Source organism: Monopterus albus, unplaced genomic scaffold (assembly GCF_001952655.1).
Source record: "Monopterus albus unplaced genomic scaffold, M_albus_1.0 scaffold39.1, whole genome shotgun sequence".
Classification (NCBI taxonomy): Eukaryota; Metazoa; Chordata; class Actinopteri; order Synbranchiformes; family Synbranchidae; genus Monopterus; species Monopterus albus.
In genome coordinates this window covers 4,256,420-4,267,615 of record NW_018127919.1, presented here as the reverse complement: position 1 = coordinate 4,267,615, position 11,196 = coordinate 4,256,420, and the positions used below count along the sequence as shown (strand labels likewise).

The window sequence follows — 11,196 nt, the reverse complement described above, 5'->3', positions numbered from 1 at the left end:
TCTCTCCTGTAAGAAGGACTCACACAGGTTCTTTAACACCAGGTTACAGGGTGGACGATCCTTTGAAGATCTTCTCTTACAAACTGCACACTCAAGATGTCCTTTCTCTGTCCACCAGCTCTGCAGACAGTCTTTACAGAAGCTGTGGCTGCATGACAGGATGACGGGATCTTTAAAGATGTCCTTACAGATCGGACAGCAGAGATCCTCCTCTAGTCTGGAAGCCATTAAGTCTCTGAGTGCAGCTGAAGTCACAGCAGATACAAAGTACAGTCAGTCATGGCTCCCCTCCCCCCACCACCCCACTAACGTTACTGAAATGTACTTTCACTTTGTGTTGTTGTCAGACTCACATTCAGTGTGTGTCCACAGGTTGAAGCAGCAGTGTTGGAGTTCCCACTTTTCTCTCCTGTAGCTGGACTCACTCAGAGGAAGCTGTTAGTTTGGTCTGAAGGTGAATCTGATCGTCTGCTTCTCACTCTGTGTCTCTGTAGTGATGAAGACGAACAAACTGTTTCCTGCTTTGTCACGTGAGTCAGAACAGGGCGGGGCTTGAAATACTGACTGATGGTGTAGAACAGGAAGTTGCAACAACTGTGTAAATGCCAATGTGGCTTTAGGTTGAACGTAGTGGAGCGGTTTCACTGGACTGGACAGGAAGTGACATTACTACATTTTAGAAAAGAGCGACCATGGAGTATTCAGGGGAACCGTGCACCATCAGAGGCTGCGAGCTACTATAGTTTTATAAAATATATTTGACATGTGATCTGGTTTTCACCTCAGCGTCTCTGATTCTCAGATGCTCATTAAAACATTCAAACACATGTGAACACACAATGAGCCGGTGGACCCACCACCAGAACACCGGTTTGTTACTTTTTGTTTTTTAATGCAAACTTTAACCAGTGTTGAGTAAAAATGAGAATAGAAAGTTTAGATGTCTCAAACACACTGTGTAGGTATTGTACTCTACTTTTCTCACAGTTTTTGTAACTGATACGCTGAAGGTCCTTTAATTTAATGTCAGTGCTTTGGTAATAGGCTAGTGTATATGAATGTGGTCATACCAAGGCCACTTCAACTGAACTGATTAGAGAGAGAAGGAGACTAACAAGTTACCTATGGCTGCCCTCAGCCAATGAGAGCTCCTAGAATCCTCAACTGGCGCGAAATTCGGTTGAAACGTAGTAGATGGGAGGGGCATAGACCAGAAAGAGTAGGGGGTGGTAGTGAGCAACTGCAACACGTGGACTGTCTATACAGTTTCCAGAATCAGGTACCAAAATACATTTATACGTTCAATTTAAAACAAAATGTTTTGTAATTTGCGTGGATTTAAAGCCATGTACAACAGCTGATCTCTGAACTGTTTAGTTAATATGGCTGGAGTATGTAGAGATACGTATTATCTCGGTTTGAGTCTGTTACTCTTTATACTGGAGTTTGTTAGAGAAGCAGGTTCATGCAGTTTTAAGCTGTCTTTTAAAAAGTGGCGACAAAGGGGCAGATGAACAACAAACAGATGATCCAACAAAGATTTTAAATATGATTTGATTTGGAGTTGAAAAGTTTTGTAAAGAGGAAAGGGAAAGACAAGAAATAAGGAAAATATCACTACCCCACATCCATAATTTCAGTGCTTGCTCTTTATTGAGCTACACTGTCATTTCTCCACATCATCCTTGAACTGTGTAGCTACTACCCTAATTGTAACCTAACCTCAACCTAACCTTAAAACATGTTGTTACCCTAAAATTCAATAGTTTACATGGCGGGGACCAGCTACTGGTCCACTCGAGGAAGGCCAATCCACCACAATATGAGTATGTGAACAGGTTTCGGTCCCCATAATGCAAGTAATACAAAGGCCACACACACAAAAAATGTGGGTTATTATTTTTCAGTGTTACAGGAGACAACCAATGTGGGTCATTTGTCAGTTTTAGCTTTCATCAGGAGGTGTCAGTGTTGCTGGAAAGATGAAGAGGAGGCAGGGAGGTGTGAATGAATGATTTCTTCAGCCTACAGCTAGATGAGGCCCTGCTGCATGCATCAACAGATTCATTTTTCCTATACAGTGTTAAGCAGAGAAGAATTCTTTACTGAAGGAGGAAGTTCCTGTGCTAATCTGTATGTAACCCTCTGTGGTGTCCTTGAACTCCATGCCAACTTTAAATGTGCTGATACAGTATGTTTTTGAGCCTTCACCTTCAGCTCAATGGAGAATTCCCAGCACCAAAGATTTTTTAAATGGCCTATCTATGTCAGATTTGTTGTTTGTTCTATTGCTTTTTTTCTGAGTTGCAGGGGTTGTTGCACTTATCATAATTGTTGCCATCTGTTTTCCATCACATTAATCTCTGTTTTTCATTTGCTACAGAACAGGATTCCAATGTGTTGCAACAGTGACTTTCCCTGCCAATAACTAAGGATGTTTATGGAGGTGACAGAGTAATATGTCAGTGCTGCTTTGACATGGCCGGAGATTGTGGGAACACTTTTCAGAATTTAATATTGTTTGTATTATCAGGCCCTGGATTAATTGACTATTTACATACAATGGCAAGAAAACTCTTTGGACATTTTCTTCACAAATTGGCCATAAAATGCCAGGCACACAGTTCCGAGCCAGCTCCACACCCCTTCTTCCGAGCATTGTCTAAGATGTCCAGTACATGAACTTCTAGGTCGCGTTGACCTAGTGCACATTTCCTTTTTCTAAACATGAACGGGTCACATGAACCATTCACATAAGGCTGAAGCTATGTCCATTCCCCATTTAAGGAGGAATTCGCTCTGGATGTTTACCCATAAATTAAACAAGGAAGACACAGCCAAGATATTCTTGCTTGTGCAAGAGAAGAGTAGAGATACAGATCAAGCTTACATAAACACTTACATAACTATTACAAATATTATCTATATATGAACTACATACTTTTCTATTACATATTACCTCTGGACTGGTACCTTGTTTGTTTTTAACTACTACACGAGGCTCACTGAATTGGAAGCATGGCCCGCACCATGGAAAACACTCCAGCTAACCAGGCTCATGTAGCTGGTGCGGGGTCTCCTAGATGTAGCTCAGTCCAAGGTAGCCGACCCCCCCAGCGCTTATTAAGCAGCCAGGAGCTCAGCCAGGTGGATAGGTGACAGTTGCAAGAGTCCATGGTGCATCACCCGCCTGTTCATGTTTCAAATCGATTTTCCCCACTCAGCAACACACCTGCCGGGAAAACAACTCTGGTAATTGGAGACTTCATAGTCAGAAACGTGAAGCTAGAGACACCGGTGGCCATAGTCAAATGTTTTCCTGGGGCCAAAGCGGGCGACATTGAATCCTATTTGAAGCTGCTGACTAAGGATAAGTGTAAATACAGTAAGGTTGTTATTCACGCTAATGACTCCCGACTTCACCAGTCGGAGGTCCCTAAAATTAGGTTGAGTTGGTGTGTAACTTCACCAAAACAATGTCGGACTCAATAGTTTTCTCTGGACCCCTACCCATTGTCATAATTCAACCACTGGCTGTAGAGGTGGTGCCCAGAAAACAACATTGGCTTAATAGAAAATTGGAAAACATTTTGGGGAAAACCGGGTCTGATTAGCAGAGACGGCATCCATCCCACTTTGGATGGTTGTCATATCTAGATATATGGATGAGTTTATTTTACAACCTAAATTATGACAACCCAGAGTTGTCATGCCTCTCTGCAGTGTCTTTGCAGCTGCTACCTTCCTAAAACTCCCAGTACCCCATAAAGACTGTGTCTGCGACCACTTAAATTATATAAATCAAAAATCAACTGAAGAGGAGTTATTCATAAGAACCTAATTAAAATTAAGACTGCTCATCTTATAGAACAAAATAACAGGACAATCAGTTGTGGACAATCAAATATCAGATCTCTCTCATCTAAATCTCTGTTAGTGAATGACTTGATAAGTGAACATCACATTGACTTATTGTGTCTTACTGAAACATGGTTACAGCAGGAAGAATATGTCAGTCTAAAAGAATCCACCCCACCTAGTCACATATGGTAGACTTCTGAACATAGATGTTAACCAGTTCTAATGATTACTTAAATCTATTGCTATTACTCTGGGATTCTTCTGTGTTGTGCCTTTGGAGCCAACTTATATAAGACAAATTTATATATAAGTACAGGTAATTCAAAGGCTTCACTATTTTTACTAGCAATTTGAGGCAAATTTGTGATATTTCTGGTAATAAAATAAAAATTGACATGACTGTCTTAATTAACTATACTAGCAATTGTGGTAATAATAAATGATATGTCATTATTTTTAGTATAGTTGCTCTCCCTTTGATTAATTACACTTTATTTGCCCAAAGTCAACTTTCCAGGCAGGAAGATGAAAACAAGGCCCAAAAATCAAGTCATTACATGGCTTAAGATATTTAAGAAAAATCTTTATTTGTTACTTATTAACAAAACACATTACCAGATTGATTAAATCATAGGAATCACTAGTATCACCTTTACAATGATAAGCAGGTGTACAAAAAAATTATTAACAGATCTGCACTGTCACAGTCGACTGGTATGTGTCAGTCACTGCCACACCCAGCGACTGAAGAACATTCACTATACACAAGCAGAGAATACATCAACACCATTTTTTGAAACACCTTTTACATGTTTTATTATTTTTTCCTTCTTTTTTGATTTTTTTTTCTCTACTGGGCAAGGATCAGATATGGAGGGTGAGTAAATGATTGGATTTCACAACAGTGTTTGCTTGCTCATCATTTCAAAGCTTAACACAAGTTTAAGGATTGTTTTTCTTATCTATGAAAATCATAAAGGTAAAAACTGAAAAAGGCATTTCATAGCATAACACAATAGCATTATGTATATCTAGAAGATTAAATTCATTTTCAGCTGAATAAAAAAAAGTGATTATTTGAGTTTTTTCCACAAATTACTGTTTGCAATGGCATATTTGTATGCATGTATTTATGCGTGTGTGTGTGTATGGATGAGTGTGGGTCTTTCAGTTTGTGTATTGTTTTTGGGAACGTGTATTCCAATAAGCATTTCCCAGCAGAAAAACATATCTATGTATATATATATAGTATCTATATAGTATCTGTTTCCTTTGCTTATAACATGCAAACAGCCACTTGGTGATCTGACAGCACAGAAGTACACATGAAAGATGGGACAAGGGGAAGGCAACATGTGCAATGGAGGGACTGAGCCTGATAGCAGCACCTATACACCCCTACTGTGACTGGCAATATGATCATGATTACAATATGATACAGTTTAAAAAACTGTATGACACTTTTCATCATGTTGATACTATTTCAGTATCTAGCACCCGCTCTCTACCATACTACATGTGGGTTTCACAATATCAGGGTCAAAGAGCTAAAGTTGATCAGTTCACACAGTTCGCACTTGGGTCACTGCAACTTGTGCACATTTCTTTGACATTGCAGCACTGTTTCCAATGTTTATTTGTAGGAATTAAGGAAAAAAGCACAATTTTAAGGTCTTGGCAGCTGCAACTTTTTTTAATCTTTACTTGGTTTCTGGTATCTTCTTTCACATTGTTACTGCTCAATGTTGGACTACAACCAAAATCAGGATTCCCCCGTCCAAGTCAGCCTGTTTCTATTGCTGCTGAACTGCACCACACTTATTTTATAAGTGGATTTAGTTGACCACAACTGACACAAAAATAAATGGAATACCACTTTTCATACCAAAGGGAAAATAACTCACAGTAGTTTCTTTATCTTCTACACTGGAGTGACACACCACATACTACAATGACCTCCTTTTTTATGACTTTTTTTTTATCCCCTTAATCTTGTCTAATTATAACCAGCACAACATCTTCTCAGTTCTTGCTAACTTGTCAGATGCCCTTACAATGCAATGTGGAGAACCAATGTGAGAGATGACAAAGTTGTCAACAAGGAGAAATCATAGGATACACTCTGGTTGAAGCACCTAAACTCAGTTACAAAAGATGCTGTGGTGTGTGTGTAGCATATGTGCATGTGTCTGTATGTGTATGTTGTGTATAAATATGCAAACACACAAATGTTGCTGTGTTACAACTACACAGTTCACTGCAAGAGAGTGACCTGAAATATATTGTCCAACCATGTTGATCTGAAGAAACAGAAGTTAACGGGAGGAAACGGGGAATTGGCAAGCAAATCCTACAAGCACTGAAGTGGTGGAGGCAGTGGTGCAGGGCTTGAAAAACAACTACTTAACATTCAAAGACAGAAGTAGAGGAATCAGGCATCAACAGAACTTAAGCAACAAGCAACTTTCCTGCATCCCAGCCATATAATACACTCCCATATAAAGGGTGGCATTCATCTTCAGTCATGGAGTTGAACTTTACAGAAAGAGTTGCACATTCTTTTTTTTGTATATTTGTATAGTTTGTGTATTTGTATATTGTATGTCTGTGTGTAAGAAACAAAGAGACAGTATGTGTTTGCTCATGTGTATGTATGAGCAAGAGGCAACAAGAGAGTCAGTGTTGTCTGCATGTATAATGTGTGTCTGACTAGTTATGCTAATACACAGTGGGATTCAGACCCCATTGACCTGTGCCATATCCCAGGCAACGAGGCAAGGTCAGGGACCAGTTGCATCAGCTGCATGTAGGTTCCCCTAGTTATATCCAAAATAGCCACTAGTCCCATTTCACGCATTGCTAAAATATAATCGGTAGTACCACAAAATTCTGTTACAACATAACCTCAAGTAACAACTAAGTAGCTAAGCAAGCAGTAAAGCAGGTGCAAATGATACAAAGTCACACAATTGCACTCACTAACAGTAAAGCAGGATTTTCCCCCCTTTTTTCCTGCACACAACATGTTCTCTATTTAGTAGTTGCATGCCATTTTGCAACCTGGAGGACTATAGCAGTAATTTTGAATATTTCTGTCCATTTTCTCTACACATTGCACATGTCTGAGGGCTAGTATCCTCATGGCTTTTTTTATTTATCATTGTGCCTTTCCTTTTTTCAAGCAGAGTCGGGTTCATGTTCAATCCACATTGTGTTAAAATCAACATGCTTGAGGCTTGTTTAATGCATGTAATCCATAATCTGTGTTTAGTTTAGCCAAAGTTATGTCACAGTTTTCAAATGGACCTGTGCTCAAGCTACATTAGAATGTAATCAAAATGTAACAAGAATTAAACCAGACAACATATCCACTTTGATGTATTTCTTAGTGTGAAATAGTTTCCAGGATCAGCTAATTTATTTTTGTGCTTTAGTAGAAAAAGCAATAGCTTCATGGAAGAAAATGCATCACAATTTTCAAAAGCACCAATGGTGAGCTTTGGAAAATGTTATTAGTGCTGTTAGTTACAATGTGATTTGTAGAGAATGGACTAAAACATGCAAAAACTAGTACTGCCCTTTAAGAATCAACTATAGAATTACCAAGTATAATTTTTATGCTAATGTAGTCAACTATAAATCTTTGTATCCATCAGATAGTACTCTGACTGATTAACTACCCATCTCAAATCTTAATCCTATAACAAGATAGAATTCCTTTCTAACTACCCATGATTAGTTACTTGCTAATTGTAAATTAATTAGCAGATATGAAGCCATTACTTTATACCCTAACCTGGGAACAAACTTGCGTATAGTTGGTGCAACCCAGTCCAGGGCCTCAGCCTCTGTGATGTGTTATGTTACACTGAAACAGAGCTCTTTTTTCGAGTGTGGTCCTGCTTGTTTTGGCCACCTCATCGTCTTAAAGGCGTTAATCTTATGATACATATACTGTATGTTGTTACTTTTTTATTTTTTATTTTTTTTACAAAACCAAATGTTTTGATTTTCTACAAGGCCTCCATAATACTGAAGACAAAAGTCGCTGTTTATGGTTTTTTATTTGTTTTTTTTTTTTTTAGTTTGGCTTTCACTTCACCTCCAATCAGGTGAGCCAAAGAGGAAGGGAGCTGCATAAAGACAGAGATGCCAACGCAGGTAGCTTCAGCTGACAATGGTCAGATACAAATTACAAATTGTACACCTTTTCAGGTGTTTCTCTCTGTTATTAGACAAACTGGAGCGAAAGGCTAATCTAACTTTCGGTCTTATTTTAGTCCAGCCTTTAGATGTGTAACTACTGAGAACATTTCTTTACTATAAACCACAGACCAAAGTTATGGGCCAAAAAAAGAGAGAGAAACATGTTTAGCAAGTTCGAACGGTGTGGGGAGCCAGGTCTGAATTAATGAGGGTTTGGCCACTTTAAAATGTCTATGTAAATATGATGCAAGGAGGCTCCCTCAGTTCTACAATATGCATTTGGCTTTTTTCTGGCTCTGAAATTGGGATGATAATTTGTTGGTAGCTCTGTTTTCAAATCACCCCTTCTCCTCTATTCTTCCCCGTCATCTTTTCCTTTCTCCTTTTTGTCCTTCTTGTCCTTCTTCTTCTTTTTTTTCTTCTTTGCCTCATCCTTCTTGCCAAAGCTTATGAAGTCACCCTTGTCATCCACAGGGCCGGCGTCATGGCGGATAGAAATGATGGCTGGGGATCCGGGGATGATAAAGGCTTCGGGAGGAATCTCTCCAGGCTTCAGGGGCTGAGGAGGACCGTAGCCTGGTCCAGCACCGTATCTGAATTGCCAGCTGTTGCAGTTGACTCCAGCACCGACTGGGGGTGAAAGTTCTCCACCACCTTCTCCATCTACACAGATATAATGAAAACAAATAAAAAGAAGAGATGTCAAATCTGGCTAATCCCTTTGTTTATTTAGTTACACAGGGCTTTGTATGTAACAAAAGATCAAACTTCACAGAGGTAAATTTCCTTACAGGTTTTGCATTCTGGTTTATTTTTCAGTAACTGTCCTGCTTGTCATGCATTGCTCTTTCCTTAGACTGTATTATTTGGTATTTGACATATTCATAAATCTGTAAGAAGTCACCAAAATCAAGAAAGGAGGGGTGGAGAAATAGCTTGAAAATGGAGTGATAGCCACAGGGAGTGGATATTTTCAGGACAGCAATTCAGACAAGCCCACGGGAGGCAGTACTGGTGGGGACTAACCTTGAAACCACAGAGATGTTTAACTTGGCAGTGTGATTTGTATTTGTATTTGGATGTGGGGAGATGCATAATCCCACTCTCATAGGTGGCCAGAGACAAGATTCAGCCTTTAATGCATAAACATGGATGGGACAGAGAAAAGAGCCCAGATTAGCAAAATAGAATAAGAGGATGGGATCTATATAGAGAGAATGAATATGTAAAGGGAAAATAAGACATAAGATGCAAAAGGTTAAAGATGTCAGAATGAAGAAGAAAGAGGATGGTGGATAAGATGAGAAAAACAGAGAGACAAAGAAATAGTAAGAAAGAGGAGGGTGGGTGTGTTTTGCAGACACGGTGCTCTCAGGCCCACACCAGTTCCCTTTGCGCTGACCTACTTTCAGTCTGGATTTTATTTAGATCAAATACAGGCCCTTGCAAAAAATATGATGTTAAAATTTTCTTTGTAGGCTATTTATGACATTGCTGGAGTGCTGAAATGGTTTCAACTGCTGTCCCATAGGGAAGTACGCTAATTTGAAAATACACACCATCCATACTGTACACACAGTGTCCCAGTGTGCCCTCACAAGTTCACTGAGTAAGAGAATAAATGGCATGTACAAACTGTAATAAGAGTTTATGTAATAGAAACTACCACACTTCTCTCTTTGCATTATTGCAGTTAGAGAGGATACTGCCACCAAACACCTTCCACAGAAAGCTACAGTATGTTGTACTATTGAGCAACAATTCATTCATATGTTAACTCAAGCAAATGTAATTCTGTAAAGAACTGATCTTTTCAGCATAGCAGGAGAGGTCAGATAGAATATTGTGTCATTGAAACTTGCCATAGCATTGTGACAAGAGCTTAAGACCAAAGACACACATAAATCATTTGTCTTCAGCTGGCAAAAATTGAACTATTCAATAAAGAATAAGAACCATGATAAGACAAAAATGAAAACCATAGAACTTCAGATATTACTACTTAGGAAAATTAAGCTTTAATTAAATTTTTTACCAGCTTGGTCTTATATTTTACAGATTTTTTGAAAAAAAAAAAAGCATGTGCTGTGAGTAGTTAGTGTCAGACATTGTCATCTAATGGTAATTAATGGCATTAGAGATGTAACACTGTAATGCTAGTATGTTTCTACAGATTATGGCATGCATGTCTGTCTGTATTTGATCTGGGCATTAAACCCAGGAAGAGATTCTGCTACTTAGAATAAGTCCCATTTAACTGCTATCACTGGTTAGGCAAGCAAGATTGCTTCTAATTTGGAGTAGGACAAGGCGCTTAAAATAAACTGAAAAGAGAGCCAATGAGTTGAAGGAGATGTGCAAAATAGTGTGTTTCAGAAAGCGGATGAGCAAATTGAGGCAATAATGCAGTGCACTGCATTGCTGTACACAGTGAACCTCCATTTTATGCAATTAACACAACATTTCCTGTTACCTCATGATGCCGTTTGAAGGGGGATGATGTGAGGCATAGTCATATGAGTTTGAGAATACATTTTTAGGGAGTCTTGTGATGATAGATAACCTTCTACAAAGGGTCTTTCTTTGCATGTTTTACATTTCATTTAAATAGGTTACTGCATACAACCCTGTGATTTGAAAATATAGCATTACACCTAATCCAGGGCATGTGATTAGCTAAATAGAAAGACAGTGATCTGATAAAATTCAAAATAGAATATTATCCATAAATGTGGCCCTTCTGGCTCTATGCCATTTATGTAGAATCAGGGAAAAGAAGGACTCTGTTATGTACCGTTCGCACCTGTCAGTGAGCGAACGAGAAAGAGGCGGACCCAGGTAGCCGACTTCGGTGCAAGCAGTGATTTATTATGTACAGTGATGATGAGAGTAACAATACACAGAGGGAAATAGTGCGTAGTCCTGTCGATGAGTAGTAACCGGGTGTTAACCAACAGCAGGAGGCAAGGAGATGGAGAGCTGGGCCGAGCTGCGTAGGCTGGGTCACTCCTGGGCTGGTCGGTGGTGATGGTGGCTACTGAAGGTAGAGACAGAGAGATGAAGGCAATAGTGGAACAGATAGGCGACTGAGCATTGACCTGCCTGGGAGGGGAGAGTGGAGCCACGGTC

General features: G+C 39.4%; 1 protein-coding gene and 1 pseudogene across 1 annotated transcript in view; both read right to left on the bottom strand.

Moving 5' to 3' along the window:
- LOC109959475 (nuclear factor 7, ovary-like) overlaps positions 1-767 on the bottom strand; it is an 8,932-nt pseudogene extending 8,165 nt beyond the window's left edge.
- Positions 768-4,650: 3,883 nt separating this feature from the next.
- LOC109959422 (protocadherin alpha-C2-like) overlaps positions 4,651-11,196 on the bottom strand; it is a 23,640-nt gene continuing 17,094 nt past the window's right edge. The window contains exon 4 of the mRNA XM_020598774.1: positions 4,651-8,730. Coding sequence (XP_020454430.1) covers positions 8,420-8,730 — 311 coding nt within the window. The 3' untranslated portion in view covers positions 4,651-8,419. The remainder of the gene's footprint in view (positions 8,731-11,196) is intronic.